This window comes from Protopterus annectens, chromosome 3.part1 (genome assembly GCF_019279795.1).
Source record: "Protopterus annectens isolate FY-2018-M chromosome 3.part1, PAN1.0, whole genome shotgun sequence".
Classification (NCBI taxonomy): domain Eukaryota; kingdom Metazoa; phylum Chordata; order Ceratodontiformes; family Protopteridae; genus Protopterus; species Protopterus annectens.
Window position 1 is genome coordinate 1,873,751,652 of NC_056732.1, and position 23,941 is coordinate 1,873,775,592.

Consider the following 23,941-nt stretch of genomic DNA (forward strand, 5'->3'; position numbering starts at 1 on the left):
GGTAAGGTGAGTGACTTACCTTGTGGTGCTGGAGGGCTGCCTCTGTCGGATGCACATAGTACACTCCGTAAATGTGGTTGGGCACAGGTAGTGTCATGTTTGGCATCCCTTTTATTGTATCTGTGCATCATAGAAAAGTGTCATTCCCTGGGTCCATCCTGTGTCAGTGTATGTGCTATGCGTTGCCTCTTTGCCAAATACCAGGGCATATCGAGCACACCTCATTCTTCCTACTGGGGCAAGCTCATGTTGTTCCTCCTCCAAGTCACTCTGTGGCTGTGCAGACCTTGGCAACTTTGGGGGGCTGTGTGACCCTGCCCCGTGCTGTTCCTGCTGAAGCTGTTTCCACAGGATCATATTGTGTAGCATGGCACATAAGATGACTATTTGAGTACATGTAGCTGGTGATTACTACAAGGCTCCACCGATGTATACAGGCACCGGAACCATGACTTGAGCAATGCAAGCACATGCTCTATTATAATTATGGTCAGTGTGTGTGCCTCATTATGGAGTTCTTGTACGGGTGTGTGTGCATTTATGATGGGTGTCATCAGCCACTGATCCAGTCATAACCAGCATCCCCTACTAGGTGACTGTAAGAGATGTCCCCTTTGGAAAATCTCTGGTACAGCTGCATCAGATGCCAGATGTGGGAATCGTGATAGCTTCCAGTGCAGCCAGCACACACATTTATTATTATGCCCTGGGTATTGCACACAACCTGGCAATTGATGGAGGGGATGCCCTTGTGGTTGATGTAGACCCCACCTCACTCACTGGGTGGTGCTTTGATGCATATGTACTTGCAGTCTATAGCACCCACTACCTCAGGGTATTCTGCTATTTGGTGGAAGAGATGTATATTGCTGGCCAACACCTCATGGGTGTTGGCGAAATGTACATGCTCACCAGCATGTGCTGACATGGCATCAAGGAACTAGTGGAGTACCCTGGATGCTGATGCCTGTCAGATGCACTTGATATCCCCAGTTGTCCTTTGGAAGGTTGTTGTAGCTAGCATTCTTAGGCTTACACATACCTTGGTATCCACTGGGATGGGTTCCCCTCTGTTAGTTGTGTGTGTGAGGCATGGCCGGCACAGCTCAACAATTCGCTGTATGAGGTGCCTGCACACCCGATAACGCTCCACTATCTACAGCTCATGTAGCCACTGGTAGGTTGCCCTGGGTTTGTACACTCTTATCCATCTCCTGACTGTGGGTTGGTTGGCAGCATTGTCATTCTCACCACCCTCAGCTTCTTCCACTTGTTGTTGCATGATAGCTATTGCAGCCCCTATCATTTTCTTGTTTTTGTTTGTTAAAATTCCCCCACTTGTATACAACAATGGTGTAGAGTATGTGGGAAAACCAGAGGAAAAGGTGTTTGGATAGTTTAAAGTAGTGTTCTGGGCTGGGCTGCTGCCTGGGTAATTGGCTGATTCTGATACATTTCACCTGCCAGCTATGCTATTTCTCCCTGATTACCTTCCGACTTCTGTTTTACCTTACCATTGCCTTCCTGTTTAAGCCTGGGGGTGCACCGCGTAAACACAGTGCTCAAATATGCACAGAGCTGCTATTTGCTGGTTTACTTTTTTCCGCCTTTTTAAAACCAGTGTGTGTTGTGCACACCCGCTTAGGCAATGTAAAGAGTGCTTGGCAACCTGAGACACACCACCTTGCTTAGCTCTGCTAAGCTACGGGCAAACGCGAGCCACAGGGCTCCAATCTGCTTACAGTATGCCTGAAACACCCCTCCATGATGTCAGCTAACTTCTAGGTTAGGACCAAGCTATTTCTGCTATTACACTTTTGGGTGCTGAAATACATGCAGGGGAAATCAGGGATTCAGTATCATTCCCCTCATTTGCATAGGACTGCCTAGTTACAGGTCCCTCATTGAGCCTCCCCACTTAGCAACCACTATTCACTGGCCATGTTGTCTTCTGCCTACCATTGAGTATAATGGCAAAATAGAGATTTTGATTAGAATGCTTATTTTAGTTTTTTATCTTAATTTTCACCCAATCACATTTGTGCGCCGCTGTCCTATGCTTAAACAGGCAAGATCGGCTAGAAAAAAATTAAGTTAATTTTTTTTTTTTTTTGTAACTATTTTCCATGCCAATGGCCATGTATCTGGCCATTGACATGCTTTCTACATAATATACACCCTTTATTTGAGGCTATCATGGCTCCGTTTTGTATTTTTCAGAAATTTACTCGGTTAGTGGCTGAGTACATTTATGCAGATTACACTATTGTTGCACAGCTGGCTTACAACTTCCTGGATCGCAAAATCACCTCATTTGCATGGATTTCACATGAAAATGGGGTGATGTGCATACAGGCGGTGAGTCCATGCAGGACTAGTGCAGGTGCACTCATGCACGTGACTACAGCCTATTCCTGGATCGCACGACAGACATATTGCCTGCTGGAGCTCATGCACTAGTCCTGCACACCTTGCAGGACTTGCTGAATCTGGGAGACTGTTATAATAAGTAGTAGTGACAATACCCAGATGAGGAAGTCAGAGTATGCCAGGTAGAGGGTATGGAAGCAGATAACTCACATATTATAAGTAAATAATGTACTTTTGTATAGATGTGTTCCTTTACTCCATGAAAGGGTTGGTTTATGGAGTTACAGATGTGTTTCTTTACTCATTGAAAGGGTTTGTTTATGGAATTTTTAGCTTTAGTGGAATGTTTGGGACACATACATAGGCTATTTCAAGTCTGTTTCTTGGTAACAGATATGGATAGTAGGTACTGGTGGTGGTGGTGATGGGGGAGCCATTTGTTATGATATGCCTACGGGTGACTGTTTTTTTCTGGACAGTACCTATGATGGTGTTACAGCCATACTGCACCAGCAGTGTTTGTGCACATGCTCATATCATACACAACATGTTTACCGGTGTGGAAATCTACACACTGCAGCACAATAGTCTTTTGGCTGGTATGGATGCAGGGTGCACTTAAACAATACACTGCGCCTTGCACTTGTTAATCGGGCACCCTGTGTAATTCACATCACTCTCCTCTGCTTTTGGTCTATGCAGCTTCGATGTTGCATGCTTATAATGTTACATTTTTTGTATCATTCATAACTATTCCTCCTCCATCATGACTAATACTTCATGTAGTACTCTAGAAAGGACATCTCGAATAATCAGAGCTCACAAAGGACCATTGTTCAAAGGTTCATAGGTGTTTACTATGGTAACGACCACAAGAGCCTTTTTAAGCTTAGCCATGCATCCCAAATCTCTGACACGTTCTGTTAACCTTGATAAGTGTAAGCATGGGACTGGGAGATGAACCATTTACAGGTTACCTGTGTCCATTAGAGACATAAGTGCCAAACCATGGATGAATTTGTGATTTCCTATCCAATTGTCTCACACTCTGTAAATCGTGTAAACAGCTTTTGACTTTTACTGTGTGAATTTGTTAAAATTTATCTGCACAATATTTTTACACTATGGGCAACAGTGCTCACGCTTTGTATTATTTGATATGTACTGTTATTTTTATTCGACTGCTATCCTTACTGTAATGTGTTTCATGGAGCTTTTCTCCCCGGGCCTCAGCTGAAAATGGGTTCTCTGGGGACAATCTACTTCACCGGTAAACTAACTGGAAATAAAGAAAGAAATAAATTGTACAAGTTGCTCATGAATTGGGTTAGGGAGGAACTGTGCTTCACATAGATGGGGAGCCTGATCCATAGATGGAGTAGTCTCTGGGATACATACCTATCTCTGCAGCAGGTCCTATTTATATCACAGGCAAGCTTTAAGTGTTTAGAACATGTAATTCTGGTGCTGCGTATTTTGTGGATATGCAGGAGATACATCAGAGTGGGGTCTGACAATGCCCTGTAGGCCACGCATAGATCTCACCTATAAAAGCCTGTATGAGACATAATACAGGGCAAGGGCCTTGTCTTCCAGAAAGTCCAGAGTGATGACTTGTGTATTTGAGCTATTCATCATAAATGTGCTCTGCATGTAAATCCATGAGGACTGAAGATACTAAATAATGCCATAGATTGGATTTTTTGACTAGTTCCTTCGGACAACCATTTCTGTTCATAAGGGCAGTATTGAAAACCTGCCCTTATTTTGGGGGAGTGGTTCCACCTTAAGTTTAAGGCTTATGTAGATTTCTGAAACTACTAGGTTGAGAGGTATCACCATAATTGGGCCTTTAGAGAATAAATAAAACCAGTAGGACCCACCACAGCAACAAGCTGAAAGGGAAATATATGTGTGCCTTGTAATTCTGTACTGTGCTGCCTAAAATGTCTGTGACATTCTAGTTCTGTTGTCTTCCTTATGCCATTGCAACAGTAAGCCTAATAATTCTAAAATGAATAATATGTACATAGGAATTAACTGGCCTGTTTTACATCTACGAAAAAACAGGCAAAAACTATGCAAATGAGCAGTCACTTCAGGAATGATTCGCCGACAAAAAAAATTGACATAAGCAGTATGACCACGGTGCTAGTCTGGACATGTATGGAAAAAGAACCTCAATGAGCAGTTAGATCTGTAAGTGAACATCATTCCAGACTGGATTATAAAAGGAAACCAGTGTATTTATTACTTTTAGCAGAAAACACATACAGCTAGGGTAGTCTGTAATTTATCTAGTTACTTATGTATGTATGTGTTTATGCATGTATTTGGCATTTGTTGACTGTGAAAGTATGACTGGGTGGAAGCCCAGGGAGAAAAGGTTCAGAGTCAATTTTAATCGTTTTCACATACAAGGAAGTAAATTAAATAATGGCTAGTACATACATTGTACATATACTACATGAAACATAGTAGCATATTAATTACAGAGATTAGACATTACTAAGGAGCCCATACACATGAGACTACAGATCTTAACCAAAATATGATTCAGATCACTCTGATTCTGCTCGAGAGTCACTTAATTTTTTGTGTATTCAAATGTACTTAGTACACATATCTTATAGTGCAGAGTTGAGAGGAGGGGATTTTTAGGAGAGGGAAAGTGAGGTAGAAATGTTATGTGTTTATTAATAAAGTGAGGAGCATGGAGAGGGAAGCAAAAAGGAGAAAGAAAAGTTAGGGTCTGTATAGTGATAACAGCACTGTGAGGTATAGGTAAAAGAGGCAAGAAATGTTCAGTTCTGTAAAATAGTGCAGCAAGACAGTATCAGAGAATTGTGGCACATATGTTGTTATATTTAAAAAGTAAGGATCTATTTGATTAACCTGCATTTTTCCATAGCTGCTGAAAATAATGAAGAAGATACAAAGCAGTGCCTGCATGCTAAATGGAAGTCTAAACAGTGATAAAACAGTAAGCCTTATAAGCACTACTTCTTTACATTTCAAAGAGAAGTTCCCCTGTCAGTATGGGCTGTAAATAAAAGCAGCACACACAGGAAATTGTTAGGCTTTCTGGAAGTAAGATGTACCCATCCCCCAGTGTACTGAAACCTGAGCTCAAAGAGTCAGAGCAGCCTGAATGTAAATATTAGGATCACATGACCTGACAGCTAAACCAAAACAAAGACAGTAGCAGAAAATCTTGACACTCTCCCTTTAAAGGGTAATTTCAAAGTAGGGGAAGTATTACAGAAGCCAATATAGTTTGGGTATAGCTGTCTAAGAGGGCAGGCATGTTCAGAATTTCTACAGCAGTGGTTCCCAAACTTTGATTCTCGGCTCCCTTGTTGAATCCAGGTTTTCCCAAGGTGCCCCCACCCCGCCCCCCCCGTCAAATTCTAACCAGTCTAAAGCACAGCAATGTCAGAGGTACGCTATCTGACTAGAAGAGTCAGTAATCACTCAGCATTATAAATTCCACTGCAGGTTATTTAGCATGATAGTGACATGACATTTCCATTCACTGCCTTAGCATACAAAGATCGGTGCTCAGGTGATTAGCTGTTTGTTTTGTTGTTTATTTTTTTCACTGTGAGATCAAGCCTTTGGGCTAAGATGTGCTGTGTGATGTGAGCAAAAAGCAAAACACTTTCTCTGAATTTAAAAGGCTGAGGTTGAAACTGGTCAGAATTAATCAGTGCTCCACCCTGGTAAACAAATTCAAATTAATAAATGAATTGATTTAAAGATAGCTATCAGAGCAAAAATCTAGATTTGCACCAAGACTTTGGGCACAACCACATTGCACTAAATGTCACAGCAAAATATCAATGCAATAATTATATTTTAACAAATGAAATGCTAAATAACCTGCAGTGGAATTTATAATGCGGAGTGATTATTCTAGTCAGATAGCGTACCTCTGACATTGCTGTGCTTTAGACTAGTTAGAATTTGATGGGGGGGGGGCCTTCGGAAAACCTGGATTCAACAAGGGAGCCAAGAATCGAAAAAGTTTGGGAACCACTGATATACTGTATTGTAATGACTCTGTGACACATGGTAAGATTAAAATGGTTTGTACTGTACAGTTACAGAATGGCAACTTCAGAGTAGGCATATTAAAACTACAGGATTGTGGGCGATGCAGTCTGCTCATAGGGCGATGGACAATTGGCCAGTTGCATTGCTGTTTGTTACTTGATTTGATTTTAGGTTATTATTTGAACACTTATTTTGTGACTGAATTTTTCCACAGTTTATAGATGTCCAACTTGTTAGTATTGTTTCACTCATTTGTGATTAATGGGTAAAACTGGGACATTTGCAACAAGGAAGTATCAGAAGTCCCTTATTTAGGGCATGGTGTTTTTACCAAAGCTTTAAGGTAGAAATAAATCCTTCCCCACTGTCTGTGAATTTTCAATAATGGCAGATAAGCTAGGAGATGTAGGACCTATCAACAGAGTTATTACTTCCTTTTACTACTTTCTGTATTGGCCTTGTAAGGACAAATTGCTGTACTGTTATGCCCCTTTGTTGTATAGCAACCTTAGCAGTTTGGCCCACTATAGCAAGAGCCTGAAAGGGTGATGCATACAAAAAGCACCTCAATGAACAATTACAGAAGTAAATGACCACTTCTGCAGATGATATAGATTCATCAGTTATTACTGTGCAATTGACTCAGATAGATCATCTGTAGCCAAACCAGTACAATTTCCATATTACCTGTTTCATAGGACTCCACTCTTAAGTTTTGTTTGAAGAAGGTTAGGGAGTTACCTTGTTTAAGTTAAACTGGGTAACTCTGTTTCAGAGGAAAACATTTATTTGGAAGAGGTATCTATATCACAAGCAGGTTCTGTTTACATTGCAGTGGAAGTTTTAGATCATATTTTGGATCGTAGGAGGGTACTAATGACCCTAGAGTCTTTTTTAAGCCTAGCCATTCATGCCCCAATTTTCCCCAATTATCAATGCCTATAAGCAAGAACAGATTTGGTATATGTCTGTGCCTTACAGGTTCCCCCTGTCCATAAGGGCCACAGGTAACAAGCCAGGGGTGAATTTGCAATTTTCCATCCATTGATTCAAACTGCATTTGAATGGGCTTAGGGAAAATCTCTGTTTTCACAGGCATGGCGAGTCTGTTCCAGAGAAGGGGTAAACTTGGAGACAATTACCTGTCCCTCTAACATGTTTTATGTCACAGACAGGGTTTAGATCTTCAGATCAGTTAATTCTAGTGCTTTTTGTCTTGAGAAGGTGTAGCAGATTCAGCAGAGCCAGATCAGACAATACCTTGTTGGTTAGGCCAAGATCGTGCCTCAGTACTCTGAGTACAGGGACAGGAGTTTAAGGCAGTCCCACATAGGACATGTTATTTACAGCCTGTATTCTTTTAGAGAGCAATCTTGGTGGCCACTCTGTCTGTTGAAAATGCCTTTTCAGGTACATGCTGAAGGGTGCATTGTATTCAATTATTGGTCTAATAAGGGCTATGATCCTATTAGAACTGGATGCCATGCCCTTACTTTTAAATTGTGCCATATGGATGGATTTTCTTACCACCATAGATGCACAAAGATCCAAGTTCAAGTTACTGTCAACCTGAGTTCCCAAGTTCTTTACTACTGGGTCTACTGTTACATTTGCATCTTTTCAAAAGGTATAATTTTTTTTTTGCATTGTGGTTTAGGCCATGGCTCTGGCACCAGTTATTTGTCTGTGTTAGACCATTCTGGAGAATATCCACCTCTTTGGGGGACTCTGTCATTGCACCCAATTTGCAGTCATCAGAAGATTTGGTCAGCCAAAAGCCCCCTATATTTATCTTTACTTCAGAGAAGTTTATTCTGAACGGAAGAGGTCCCAGTACCAAGCCATGTGGGACACCACTAGGTACGGGCCTCTTGGTGGAGTTAGACTCCCCCACCCTAACTTCATGTGTCCTATCCCTAAGCCATTTGGCTATCCATTGGGTGACATATAGTGATTTATACCTACATTTGTGAGTTTGTATAATACTTAAGTGAGGTGTTGTGTCACAATGCCTTTGCCAGGTCGTGGTAGGCAGTAGGCATTGTTTTGCCCTTATCCATGCTCTAGTGACCCTCTCAAAGAAGTCCACCAGGTTGAGTAGGCATAACCTGCCGTTTGAAAAAAATGAAAAAAAAACTCTGGGATAGACTGCCCATACACGTCAAGCAGAGTGCCTCTTTGGCCCTCTTCAAAAGGAACCTTGATGACTGGATGGGAGAAAAGAAATTCACGCCGGGGATCAAGTCAGTCGTCCTGCTAGACAGGGGTCCAGGGAAGTAAATAGTGTGGGAAGAAATAGCCAGGGGAATTGTTATGGCTAGGCTTGTATAGGCCCTAGGGTCGATAGCCTAGTACTAACCTATGAACTGGGATGGGTCCAGTGTTTAAAGATTTCCTATTTCTTTATTTATCTGGTCACAATAATTCTTTCCATAGCCATGCATAAAGACTAATCAAACGTATGGGTCTTTAGTTCCCTGGGTCTGTTGATGATCCTCCTTTGTGTATTGTGTGGGATTACCATTGTAGTCCTCCACTCCCTAGTGACAAAGCCTGTCTGGAGGCTGTGGCTGAATACAGATTCAAGCATGCCTGACAGACTGTGTTTCAAGCTATTTAGGAAGCATCCTGGGATATTAGCGGGGCCTATTCATGCAGTGATTAGCTATGGAGAGTTCAGTGAGGACCTACTCTTTATAGTTGGGGTAGAAATCGTAGAGGTTATTTCTTGGCAGTAACAGGGGTGATGGGATGAAATTGAAGCAAAATTTATCAACTAGCAAATTTGTGGGTCTATATTAGAACACTGAACAATCAAAATGTTGAGTGTTCTAATATCGACCCATTTTCAACGAATGCTGAAAATATCGAAGAAACAGAAAAACAAATGTTTCCCTAGAGAAAGAATTTGGTTGTCCATTTCTGTTGCTTCGGTATTTTCAGTGCTGTGGTGGAAAGTTACAGGTCGGGTTCAGGTAAGTGTGCGATTGTGTGGATATGAGGGTTAGGGCAGGTTAGGTGAGTTAGGGTTAGGGCACAGGTCAGGTAAGTGTGCGATTATGTGGATGTGAGGGTTAGGGTGGGGTAGGTGAGTTAGGGTTAGGGCGCGGGTGAGGTGACTGTGCGATAGTGATGGACCTTAGGGTTAGGGTTTGGGTTAAGGTAAGTGGATAGTTAGTGGTGTATGTATAGTGTAGTGTAGGGTTAGGTGTAAGAGTTTAGGTGTATGTGTGTGGATTGCTGTTTGTTTGGTGTGCTTGTGTTGTGTTGTGTGTATGTGTTTTGGAACAGCAAATTTTTTCCCTAGGAACAAATTCTCTGTTCTGTATGTTCGATGTTTTAAATTTTTGATTCATATGGTTCGACATTAGAATACTCGAAAATTTGAAAGTTCGGTGTTCTAATATAGACCCAAATTTGTTATATCTTCCAGTTTGGTATATGAAGTTTCAACTGCACACTGTTGGGTGTTCCCTGTAAGGCTGCATACATAACTGGAAAATGCATTATGGTTATCCTTAACCTGGGGGGCTATTTTTGCTTCAAAGTTGGATTTGGTGGGCTTGATTAGTCCTGTGAGTTGCTTGTTGAGACTAATGAGGGAGTTTTTGGTCATTTGGCTATAGCCCTTCCTATTTTTGGACAGTAATTTCTATCTTTTGTTGTGCAACCTATTTATACTGGGGGTCCATCAAGGGAGCTTGTTTTGGAGTTTGTCCTCAGTTTATTTCAGTTTGGAACCGCTGTTTCTGTGTTGTTATTTACATGCTTATATGGAGTTTCCATAAACATAGACCACAGTATTCTCTGAGTTTGGGGGGACTTGAATTTAGCTATGCCATTGCTTAATAGGAGGTAGTTAGCCTTGGAAAAGTGCTTAAAGGTTCTGTGGGTTGCTGCAAGTTCAGGCTTTATATTTATTTCAAGAGTGACCATTTTGTGATCTGATCTGACCAGTGATGACATTACACAAGAGGGGTGCAACATTCCCTCATATTTTTGAGTACTATATTCTGGATATTTGCACCCCGGTAGGTGTGCAGACTAACTGTTACAGGGTCTTTGCATTGACAAAATGCCAGAATCTTTGAACCTGCATGTTAGTGGTTGTGTATGTATCCCAGTTTATGGTGTAATAGTTGCAATCACCCATGAATATGGTGTTGGGCTGCATTGTGAGTGACTCCAGTACATTCAAATATGTGGTATGGTTATCCTGGGTTATAGACAGGGACCTGTAGCTAGCAAGTATATGACATGGGACTTTACCTAAGTTTAATTGGACATGCATTAGCACAAGCGTATCATATTGTTTGACCAATCCTGAGGTGTGCTTAGTTTTATGTAGACTGATACACCTCCAGCTTTTGTCCCTTCCTGTGCGGTAGCTGGTCTAAATGTATGGAAGACATTATACCCTTGCACTGCCAGGATGCCTTCTGTGGCTTTGAAACAGATCTCAGTAACAGCATATATGTCAACACTCTCCAGGGTGAAGAGTGCTTCCTGGGACTGGAGCTTCTTGTTGAGAGTCCTGACAATGAGCAGTAGCACCTTTAGTTTATCTTGAGTAGAATTTACTTTATTCATAGGTTCATAGGTTCATACTAGGCTATCTGCCCGAGGGCATTTACAAGCCTAGCCCATAGTTTTGTGGCTTACGCCACCCCTTTAGTATGGGGAACTATACCCATTATTTTGCTGTGCCTCTGTTGAGCAGTGACACTGAGGTAATCCCTGGGGTATATCTGCGATCTCCCATCCATTGGTCAAGATTTCTCTTGAACAAGGCCAGCGAGGTGCTCTGCCTCACATATACCGGGATTTTATTCCACAGCATAGGGAGTCTTTGGGTGATGAATCTATCCCTCCAGCACGTCCTATTAATAGCCGTAGGGCTTATCAGATTGGCATTGCTTATCAGATTGGCATTGCTTAAAAAGGCATAGTAGAGGTGGATAATGATTTGGCTAGGTGTCTGTGATATTACCAGTTTTGTGAACAATATAGACGGCCACTCAGGATAGGGTCATTTAAGGCCTTGTACACTAGATACAGACCACACCACAGAAGTCAGTAAGAGACAAAAAATGAGATAGCGTTTGAAGGCATTCTGCGTAGGTCATAGGAATTGGGCCTTTGATTTTCTTAGTGCGGAACCATTTGAGGGTCTTTCAAAATGGGTCATATGTCTGGAAAAGTACACATCAAAAGGTGTGTTACATTGTAATGTGGGCCTAATGTGAGATGAATAGACATATGTCAGTGACTCAACAGGCATCACACTAACCTTTGGTGCTGGAAGATCCGAAGCCTGTGGAGTATTTTCCCACACCAGATACTTGGATTTCATTTTCCTACACTGATACTGAAGTACAGTATGGGGGGGTGTATCGCTGCTGTGAGTGCTGTCCTTCGGATGAGATGTTAAACTAAGGTTCCATCAGCCTGAGATGGTCGTAGCACAGGTGGATGTAAAAGATTCCAAACCACTTATTAAAAAATCATAGAGGAAATTCCCCAAGTACTCTGACCAAATTTCTTCAAGTCAGTAAATTCATATTGCCATTTGTCTCCCCTTAAATGAGGGCACTGGCCTAGAGGGACTAACCCAGTCACTAAAAAATACTTAAATAAATAAATGACATCTGTAGATGTAGAATAAATAGCTTTTTAATCAGCATGGCTCAGTAGAAGGATTTTCTATGGACAGTAGATACATGGTGGTCGAAGGAGAGCTCATTGTCCACAACAGTGCTCTTCTCCCAAACTGTTAGTTTGGAGTGGGGTGACACTTTTGTGGTATGTGCATGGATGCTCATGTTTTTCAAAGAATGTGATGTACACTTCTTAGTATTTAAGTTTTGGTCTTGATCCTGATATTATTTGTTTGTAAATGTTTTACCACTTTGTAGGACTATGGAATCCTCAGGAGAATTGATGATGGCTCTAAATTTGAAATAACCTGTGAACCTGGTCAACAAGAGACTCCTGACATCAGCTTGGACTTATGAAATGTAAATACCCACATAAACGGACCCAAAGATGAGTCCTGGGGGGAAGTCCCACTAGTAGTCAGCTTTTCAGAGGAGACGATCTGCCCCTGTGCTGATTTGCTGTGTTCTGCTTGTGAGTCACCATTGCTGGTGATAAGGTAAAATAAAGGCTTACATTTAGTTTGATTAGTTTGCCTATAATGTCTAAGTTTGAAATGGTTTGGAAGGGCTTGGGTAGGTTGGGGTTCATTATGTGTACATATTTTTCCCTTGAACAATGCTTCTTACATGTTTGTAAATAAATTTACTAGACTAAGCAGCCAGGGTTACCCTTTCATAAACCCAAACTAGTTTTGGCCATGGGATTGCAAGCTGTCAGTATTTAGGTTTATGAGGTCCATAATGATGTGCTACATTATCTTGCAGATTAGGATGGTAAGACTATCTCTATACCTCTGACACAAAATCATTTGAGAGGCTGAGGTTAAACTGATTGAGGAGTGTCTCAGTGAGACAATACTTTCTACTGACAAATAAACATCCCAGCACATTTTCAAGGCCCACTGAACCAGTGCTTAAGTCTGAGAGGACACTTAAAACATCCTCAGAGCTGATCTTTTGTATGTCGATATAATGTCATATATGGGAGGGCTGGGAGGGTTGTTGAAGTAAATTTAACTTATCAGCTAATATGTTGGCTGTGTCCACAGGGCTAAGTGGGTGTTTCAGCGCAGTACATTGCTTGGTATTGGTCTTAAGGTTTCTGACACTGAAGCAGGACCATGGCTGTAATTGCTAGAGGCTGTATCTTTCAGTTCATGCTTGGGAACAAACACGTATACAACCAGTTGAAGTTCTTTGTTTAATTTCTTAGAACAGATTTAGAATGTAAGGTTCTTCAGGTATCCCTAAAAGTGGAGATTTTTTTCTTTTCTTATACAGCTTGTTTATACCAATGTTCCACCACAAGGAGTTCCAAATAAACTTGGCACTCTTCTTGTCTGATTAGGGCAGATGTCTTGATATAGTCCCTGAGGTTAGAATAGAAATTCTCTGCAAGTGCAGTTCTCTTTGTTACTTGGGTATCGAAGGACAGGTACTATTGCAACACATTCAGCTCACTTAAATATATTAACCTTAGAGACTTCTCTAAAGATGGTATGGTTTGTGGGCATTTTTTTTGTTTGGTCTTTACCTTGAAGGTTACTGAATGGTGTTTAGATCTGACCAGTGGCTGTATGCATAAAGCACAGTGGTGTTATATTTGAGTTAACCGAGTCAAGTAAATCTGACTCCTTTTCAGGGTAGTGCAATATTTGTTTTATATTTTGTAGTGAAGTATGTCTTCCTGCTTATAAATGGATAGTTGAAATCCCCCAAAATAATAGTGTTTGATTCAGTGGTGAGAAAATAAACCAAAAAATGCACCACCAGGGTTTCAGGACTCCGCACAGTTTTATTCACACAAATAGTTAAGCGCGTTCATCAATCCAGTTGACTTCGTCAGAAGAATAGAAGTCACTCTTTTCACCACTGTTGTGCAGCTGTGGAGATGCTATGCAGGTTCAAGGAGCATGAGCTTCTTCTAATTGGTACAAGGGTCTTGCCTTGGTAGGTTTCTACTCTTGAAACCTGTTCCTTCTGACTTCAGTCACACTTCTCAAGATTTCCAAAACACAGAGCCTTAAGCAAAAGAAATATTCCAAATCTTCGCCCATGAAACATTATTTTTCTTTGCCCAGAATATTTGTTTTCATATAACTCAACCGCTCCCTATCCTCTTCAAACGCCAAATGCTCCATAACTGTTTCTATTATCAGTAAACTAAACAAATGTTTTGCTGGAAAAAGTGCACCCCCCCCTCCCCCAATGTGTGTGTGTGTGTGTGTGTGTGTGTGTGTGTGTGTGTGTGTGTGTGTGTGTGTGTGTGTGTGTGTGTGTGTGCGTGTGCGTGTATGTATGAATATTTTTATTTATATATATATACGTGTGTGTGTGTGTGTCTATGGGTCTACTTTGTTTCATTGAAAGCTCATTTCACTGAATTTCAATTCACCCTGACCAAATCTCTTAAAGCTAAAATTACTGAAAACTCATTTCACCGACTCTCATTTCACTGAAGTGAAGTACTGGCACTGTGTAGACTACTGTAAGGCAAGTAAAAGATATATGCCCTTTCCCCACTGTAGTGTGATCCTGGAGTTAGTATATATAGTTAGGGGTGTGGGGGACACAGTCCCCCCACATTGGGGCTGTGGGGGGCATAGCCCCCAACCTACTTTCGTTTTATATTATATTTCACCAAAAGCTTCAAAACAATATATTTTAAACCATAGACATGCATACTTACAACACCAATGAATAACTCTTTCCAGAAGACAATATAAATCCAAACTAAGTGGGGAGCTATGCCCCCCACATCCCCCAATGTGAGGGGGGGGCCCCGGCTGTGCCGCCACACCCCCCAACTATATATACTAACTCCAGGATCACACTACAGTGGGGAAAAGGGCATATACCTTTTACTTGCCTTACAGCACTCTACACAGTGCCAGTACTTCACTTCAATGAAATGAGATTCAGTGAAATGAGTTTTCAGCAATTTGAGCTGGGATTCCACCCATGTCCCTGCTAGACAGGGGCATCGGGTGTTCATTTGTCTAAACATGGGCTAAACTCTTGGCTAGGCTTTTAAGGGCCTCAGGGCCAATAGCCTAGTAACCTCCTATGATCCTGTGATGATACTGAAGGTTATGATCAGTCCTCCAATCATAACTAGATTGTTCTCTGTTTGAGATACATGAAGCTGAGGATGTGAATCCTTACACCCGTGTCGAGAACACTTAATAAGTTGGGTTATTACCAGACACAGCTGATCATAATTCTTTTTAGTCTATGAAGTTTTACGTACTCATATTTACTACGGATGTTGTGGCACTAAGTTTTTATAGGTTCATAGCTGATTACTAGCCTAACAACCTCTGGGGGGGTGCTTTTTAAGCCTAACCTTGCTTAACAAATGTAGCTGGCAGGTTGATCCTCTTAGGGTTTTTTTGGGGATATATGTAGACTTTGACATCGGTGGCATAGCATTTGCAGGTTGCCCATATCTGTTAGAGGCACAGGTTCCAGACCAGGAGCAAATTTCTGATTTCCAAGCCACGTGTCCGTTTTACACTGGAATTGAGTTTGGGAAAAACTCTTCTTGACATGGATAGGAAGCCTGTTCCAGAGACGTGTCCCTAGACTGGATGTTGACCATCACCTCAGAGAAATAGTTGTCAAAAAGGAGCAGCCCCACCTGTGAGCCCTAAGGGACTCCACTAGTGACTGACTTCCTTGTGGAGTTAGATTCCCCTATCTAACTGCTTGGGATTTACAGTTTTGAAAGCTGTAACAGATTTACTACTGCCAGAGTGGCCACTGCAGAAGAGCATCAGGAAAGCCATTAAATGCACTTTATTTGGGCTTTTAAAAAAGTGTTTAGCAACTTTCTGACGGTCTTCTGTAATGCTTATGGGTGCTGTTAATGGTGTAACATGAAGCTAGAGCTTTAACAGTGCTGAGGTAAGTGTACTATTCAAGAAACCCTCTGACAAGCCTGTTATTTTCCTGATTTTACACTATCATTGTGTAAAACTGTGTCTTACTGTACAGCCACTTCTGCCCCTTGAAATTTTCATAGCCATGAATATAATGTGGTTCTCTTGTGTGAAATGTCTACTTTATAAGATAATTTTGGCATTTACCCAAGGCTATATGCCAGCCTGACAGTCAGGAGTGCTTATGTTAGAGGATAGAATCCCTCCTTTCCACTGTCAGTGGCCATCATTCTTTCTGTGGTCCCCACATACTTGTATCCCTGTGCCCCAGCCAGCAATCATGTGACTAACTCGGGACCAGTAGTGCTGCAGCCTGTGCCCCAGCCAGCAAATCATGTGACTAACTCGGGACCAGTAGTGCTGCAGCCTGTGCCCCAGCCAGCAATCATGTGACTAACTCGGGACCAGTAGTGCTGCAGCCTGTGCCCCAGCCAGCAATCATGTGACTAACTCGGGACCAGTAGTGCTGCAGGTATGAATCAGACTGAAACAATGACAAGTCTGTCCCGTTCTTTAACTACATTAGATTTTCTTGGCAGTTCTTTTCTTGTTTTGGTCTTCAAAGCCCTGATACTTTACTATGTGAAGTAATTCATTGTGGCCTTTCATGTTTTTCCATGCATCGATTGCCGATTCCTGTTGTGTTCCAGAAGTGTGGCACACTAGATTACATGAAATCATGTTACTTCTTACAGTAAGGATTTCATGTGATTTGCAGGATTGATTGAGCTTTTAGGCAATACCAATCAGTATGTCCTACGTTGCAAGAAATTAAAGAAATTTGGTAGATTGTATTGTTTTATGGCACTGTATTTCTCTGTATTGTCTTGAACATGTATGAAAGTTGTTACATAAATTTCAAAATGTGTAGGATATTTACATTTCAAAATATACTAAGGTCCATTGTTCTCAGCATGTTTTATGGTTTGCGCTCTTCTGCAAATGCAGTAGTAGAAATATTTCAGCTTTTTTGACAGATTAGCATGAAGAATTAAGACTGAACTGCTAAAAAGCTTTATTGTCTAATTGTTGGTTTGACCCGTTCAGTCTCCGTTTGCAAACTGTGACACTGTGAGAAGGTCATTTAATTGAATACTACTCCATTGTTGTTGTAAGCCACATTGGTCCCACTGAGCTTAATTACTTATTAAAAATAATAAGAATCGTGACTTCATTTTTGTTCGTTTTTTTTATACTTAATAGCACTAATCATAAGAAAACATTATTTACTATCCCATCAGGAACAGTGTGTTTACTTACCTGCTGTACTTTTAAAATATCCAATCCAGTTTTATAATAACTGTTATAGAAGGGTAGCTAGGGTCAGGTGAAGGGGCAGCAGCTGCGCCAGGTGCAAAGTGTTAAGGCTGTGATTGCATTCTGGCCTTCAGAAATGAATGCTGGTACTGCATTTGTGGTAAGGGGTAAAGTGCTAAAGCGCCCCATGTGTGGTATAAACTGTAGGAGCCACTTGCCACAAATGTAACAAGCGGTTTGCTACAGATTTAAAAGAAAAAGAGTTTTTTTAATGGAATACAAGTTTTCGCCCTGTATGAGAAGACCTTGTTTCACTCTTCAACTTAAGAATCTGAGAAGGAGCTTCATTGGCAAATGGCATTTGACTTCTGGAATGAGATTTTTTTCCCCAATATGTTGTGTTATCTATGATTACTATGTATGTGTTATCTATGATTACTTATGAAACGTGGAATAATATATTTCCCCTTTTTTCACTAGAATAAGCTGACTTACTAACAGCCCTGAAAAGAGTTGACTTTGCATGTTTAGGAGCACAATTGATGCTGTTGCATTTAACTAATGGAAGGAATTTTATACATTTTGTAGGGAGCATGGAGATAGCAAAGTACATCAGACATTGCTGGAAACTCTTACGTGAAGATAACAGTAAACAGACTAGCTTATACCCATAAATGTAGTTAGCGGGAACAGTAATGTGTAACATGAGGATAGTGTATTGCCACATTCATTAATGAACTGTTAGCCAACATTTCAGTGCTTACTACAGTTAGTTTGTGAGCAGATACATGATATAGTTTGCACTATGACAGTAAACCTTCAGTGTTTTTTTATTATATTCTAAGAAACTTTTTTTTCCCTTTTAAGTCAGTAGGAATCCAGATTTCCCTGATATCCAGAGTCTGCAGCCATCCCACGGGAAACGCCAGGATTCTGAATATGGCAAAGCTCTGTCAAACAAGATCACATGGCAACACCTGATACAGTCTGAAACCAGACAACTTAAATGTTTGGAAAATAATAAAATGATTATCAAGAAAAGTGAACTAGGAATGTATCTGGAAACTTGTGCAAGAGAAAGGCAGTGCAAATGGCTTAATAATAACAATGTGCCACTTCTTGAAAATAACAGCTCAACTGCACGTGTTACTGACAGTGAGAAAAGGCAAAAGCATTCCTTGGCAACGGATGAGAAAATGTCTACCAGTGAGAAACTTTATGAATGTACTACATGTGGTGTAAGTTTTACATGTGAAGAAATATTAGCACTGCATAAAATTAGTCATATTGGATATAGTCAGAGTGTCCATATGGAGCAGAAACGCTATAAATGCACATCGTGTGGTAAGAAGTTTACAGCAACAAGTACGGTGTTACTCCATCAATGTAGCCGCACTGGGGAAAAACCATATAAATGCACATTGTGTGATAAGAGTTTTAGAGTGAAGCAAAACATGATACTGCATCAGCATATCCACACTGGGCAAAAACCATATAAATGCACATTGTGTGATAAGAGTTTTACAGGGAAGAAAAACATGGTACTGCATCAGCGTATCCACACTGGGCAAAAACCATATAAATGTACATTGTGTGATAAGAATTTTACAGCGAAGAGTACGGTGTTACTCCATCAATATACCCATACTGGGCAGAAACCATACAAATGTACCACATGTGACAAGAGTTTTAGACACAAAGCCTCTTTGCTAAATCACCAGACCATTCACACTGGGCAGAAACCTTATAAATGCAATATGTGTGACAAGAGTTTCAGATGCAGAAGGTATTGGCGCATTCATCAAAGGACCCACAGTGGGCAGAAGCCCTATAAATGCAGTGTGTGTGACAAGAGTTTTAGATGCAAAAGCACTGTCCTAAATCACCAGAGCAAGCACAGTAGACAGAAGACTTGTGTAAAATCTTCTAAGGATGACAGAGATCCTGACACATTGCTCGCCTCTGATCTAAAAGATCCTACGGTGACAACAGAAGATGACAGTCCACAAAAAGTAAAAAAATTGGCAAGGAAGGCAAGAGGCTTGAAAAAAGTGACTTGGACTCACGAGGACAAAAAAGAAATCATGTTTTGCTATTTTTATGCAACACACCCAGAGTTTCCCAAAAGGGGTTACACTGCAAGAATAAGGGAAAAAATAGAAAGTAGAAAAATTACTGAAGTAGAGAAAATGTCAAACATTTCAGACAAAAATCTAAGATACATAATTCAGCAAATGAAAGCAAAACAATGTGTGGACAAGAAACTACTGAGTGAATTAGAAGAAGATGCTAAGATGGAAGTATTAAGAGAAAGAGAAGAAAGACTGCACATATCTGCAACCTTAAAGAGACAGAAATGGAATCGAGAGATGCAGCGAGACCTAATGTGGTGCAGGTCATATGCAGAAAAGAAATCAATTCTAACTAATCGCTCTAAAACAAAATTAAAAATATTTGACAATATATACAGACAAAGACACCCAGACATGGCAAATGTTACAAAGAAGACACTAGTAGCACAGAAGTGCTATATATTGAAAACTAAGCAGTTTAATGATATAGAAAAGAGACAAATTGAATGTGAAGTGATAGATCATCTAAGAACTGAAGGATATGAATGGGAATCCCAGACAGAAATGCTATCTCAGAATGGTAATATAGTAAAACAAATACAGGATGAAGAAGTGACACAGCAGGTAGAACCATGTGTCTGTAAAGAAAATGGTTTGTTAATTTAGTTAACCATTGATAGTAAAGATGTTTCACAGAACAGAATCTCAGGAATTTAACCAATTACTCAAAAAAACAAAACATCTATATGCTGAGTCAGAAACAGCAACAAACACAAACTTAAGAAGAAACACTTGTATTGTAGTGGTTATCACATCTGCTTCACAGGCAGAAGGTCCTGGGTTCGATCCCCAGTGGAATCATTATGGAGGTAGGGTTGGCATAATGGTTAAGGTGTTTACCTCGCAGAGACAACATATAGGGTTTGAGTCTCGCCTGTGGGAAATTAGCTAGTTTTAAAATGGTCCAGAAGGGGTTAGCTAACCTTGGTACTTTCTTATGAACCTTATGACGAATAATTTAAGGGAAGAGCCACTGGACATAATAGAAATGGATAAATATAACAATACATATGAGAGAGCGGGGGATACTAAAAGTGAATACAACACAAATCGTTAAAAAATCCATGAACCAAATCAATACAGTAATTTAAACTAAAAGGAGAGATCCACATGGTATGACAGAAATCAACAGAATACATTACTGTGTATTAACAAGAAAACATGAACTAGTAAAGGAAAATAAAAGAACAAATAGGTCGCCACCATGGAAACGCCAGTTAGAAAGAACTGTTGAAACAGTTAAAAAGAAGTAGCTTAGAATGTAAAAAGGAAACCGGTGCAAAAAGATGAGAAAAGTGAATGAGGTATAACAAACGCAGAGCAGCAAAACCGATCAAGATATGAGCTGTACCATTTCTAACAATACTTTAAAAAATTTGCAAAGCCAAAAAAAAAAAATAAAACAAAGGCGTTAAGCACTGGAAAATAAGTGTGGAGAAAGTCTATTTAATGAGGGCTCCTCCTTGTTGGTCATTATTCCCTCTGCTGCATATATATAAGCTGTATGGCTTGTTTCACTGCCTAGGCGACAACTACCAGACAGCTTCACAAAGCTCCTGCTGCCCCACACCTTCGCTCTGAATGCTGATTGGCTAATCCAGAGGAGGGAATTCAGCAGTCAGAGTGAAGGTTTTTGTCAGTGTTTTCTTGCTGTCTCAAGGAGAAGCATCTCTGGAACTTCACAAGAGCAGCAGTCAACGTGGAGGTTTGTTTGTGGCAGTTAAGTCCCCATTGGGAATCTCTCCACACAAAAATTATTGCCCTTTTAAGAAAATAAAATCGATTTCCTCAATATTGGAGTCCCCCAAGTTTCTTTCTTAGGCCCCCTTCTAGTCGATGTCTTTAATGACCTCACTTCTGACCTACCACTCTTGCCATTGGCATGTAGATACTGTATTGTTGATTGAATCTAATAAAGCACATTCAGTTCTGCAAACAAATGTACAAAAGTTTCACTAATTTTGGCCAGTGATCCCCCTCCATCAGACTACCAAACCCCCCAAAACGATTCTCATGCTTTTTTCTACAACACAGAAATTAGCAAACAAACACCTCTCATGAAAGGCGAACAGAGTAATATCCCTGATGTCCCTAAATATCAATACCTGGGTCTCACTCTAAATAATTTAATATTCGTTACCCATACTGACAATATAACTATGATTTTACTCCAACTAATATGAGTTATACGATTTATGTTATGCTTTCTCGTGTTGCTTGCATGGCTAAAGAAAAAATGTACTTTCAAAACTAGGATGTGATTTCCCATTTTTAGCTTTTTTACTTCAAATAATGCTTGAAGGATACAAGTGGTTGTAAATTAAATCTGTATCTTCATCTTATTGGCCAGTACATGTACCATACCATTGTGATCTCCTAAATAACCTCAAATAGATTCCTGTTCAAAAGGACAGATACCCTTCTCTTTGGAACTTTACTATCTAAAATAATAGAGTTGGGTTACTGGCCATCTCTGAGAATTGAACTACTTCTTAAAGAGCAAGTCTCTGCTCTCAGAAAAAGTGAAGATGATAATTCAAGCTAGCCTAGACTTATTTCAAAACACCTATGGTAAAAAAAAAATCCTTTTCCAGAACAGGGCCTGTCATAGGGAGCCATGAAGTACGAAACCAGCAAACCTTTAGAAACGTAACACTGACAGAACACTTGCACAAAGAAGCCAGGTGCACAGGTTTTAGTGATAATAATTTAACATACAGACTTCATAAACCAATAAATATTACTACATTTCATTTTGATATTTGCATACAAATTTAAATGTACACATTTGTTGTATGAATTGTAAGTACATATAGTTTTATTTTTAATATTGCTTGCAATCAACATATTCTACATATGTATGTATGTATATAAAGTGTACCTTCTCTTACAGTACTCATCTATTTTCTGCATGCCATGTGTTCTGTCTATGTTTTTGTTTCTTTGTAATTTGTGTTCTTGCTTTTGAGTATGTATGCGTGTTCTTTGAGTTCGTGTTGTGGCTGAAAAGGGTCAACAGACTAGCTTGTCTGTTTGGTAAAGCAAATAAATTCCCTGTGGTGTATTTTTGTTGTATATTTTTTTAAGATCCGTAGATCCTAAGCATTTAAATATTGTACAAATAGCCAACAAAGCTGATGACCTAACTGCAGTGACTAGCTATAACTGCACAGAGTTTTGTTTTTGCCTTAGATTTGTTTGTTTATTTACTAGGAAAGTCCATCTAGGTACAAGTCCCATTCTCAGTGGAGGCCTGGGGAGAAAAACTCCACGTAATATACATATTTACGATGAATAACAATTAAACATTGTATGTGTTAATCTCATTGAATCTCTTTGAAGTTCCACCACATTTTCTGTTTCATTTTGTCATTAAGCCTCCTGACATGACATGGTCCCACAGTGGTAAAATATCCATTAAAACAGAAAACTGTATCTGTAGAATTAAAGGAATATATCTGTTGTCAAGAGTTCCTTGGTTTGAAACTACAGAAGCATACTGTTAGTGTAAATACGGCTCAGCTGTACCCTTCTGGAATATAATCCCTTAACTTCAATTTATACCGAGATACAAAGAAAAGTTAATTCTGGAATAATCCCTTAACCTCAAGTTATGCCGAGATACAAAGAAAAGATAATTCTAGAATAATAATCCCTTAACCTCAAGTTATGCCTGGATACAAAGAAATGATAATTCTCGAATAATAATCCCTTAACCTCAAGTTATGCCTGGATACAAAGAAAAGATAATTCTGGAATAATCCCTGAACCTCAAGTTATGCCGAGATACAAAGAAATGATATTTGGCTTCAGTAGTGGGTTAAGTAGCTGCTGTCATTCCAAGAGGATTCAGTATGTGTCATCTTGGGATGAGATGCTTAAAGGAACACCCCACCCTCTCATACAGTTTAACTCAATTGTTAGGTTTCTTTTCACCCTACAATATGGTTCCAGCATTGTGTATGTACCAGAAACCTGCTTGTAGATTTTAAAACTTTTATTTCCTTGCATTGGAGTCAAAGGAAGGGAAAGCCCACCTACTTTTTTTTTTTAAAACTCAACTTCTCACATACTTTGTAGAGAAATTCGTCTCCACCTGCATGACATATCATAGACACAGTTAAATCTGTTGTTTATCCTGTCAGGTACTGCTGTCAATCTTAGATGGGTAATTAATCCTACTAATGTCAGGAACACAGCAGCTGATATAAAAAAAGACAAAAAGCTGTGGAACTGTTTCCTCTGTTTTTATTACAGAGGGTAGGAGAACTTAACACTCCCCTTTCATAGCAAAACAAAGCAATTAGATCAGTCAGGAGTTTAAAGGAAATTGTCAACTCTTCTGACAAATTTACACAAGCAGCAACACAATATCGAAATTCTAAGCTCTAAATGTTATTTATAATAGTTTGTATTAAGATAACTTGAGTAGTAGCAAATATTTCTGTGACATTTAGAGAAAAGTCAGTACATATTTTTTCTTGTAAAGTATAAATACATTTACCATTTCCATACCCCCCCCCCACAT

The 23,941-nt window shown here is 40.0% G+C and overlaps 1 protein-coding gene across 1 annotated transcript in view; it reads left to right on the forward strand.

The window, feature by feature from the left end:
• The window catches only part of LOC122798797 (zinc finger protein 320-like), a 166,384-nt gene extending 143,907 nt beyond the window's left edge, over positions 1 to 22,477 (forward strand). Inside the window, exon 4 of the mRNA XM_044067910.1 lies at positions 18,149 to 22,477. Within this exon, the coding sequence (XP_043923845.1) occupies positions 18,149 to 20,019 (1,871 nt within the window). The 3' untranslated portion in view covers positions 20,020 to 22,477. The remainder of the gene's footprint in view (positions 1 to 18,148) is intronic.
• The last annotated feature ends 1,464 nt before the right edge of the window (positions 22,478 to 23,941 follow it).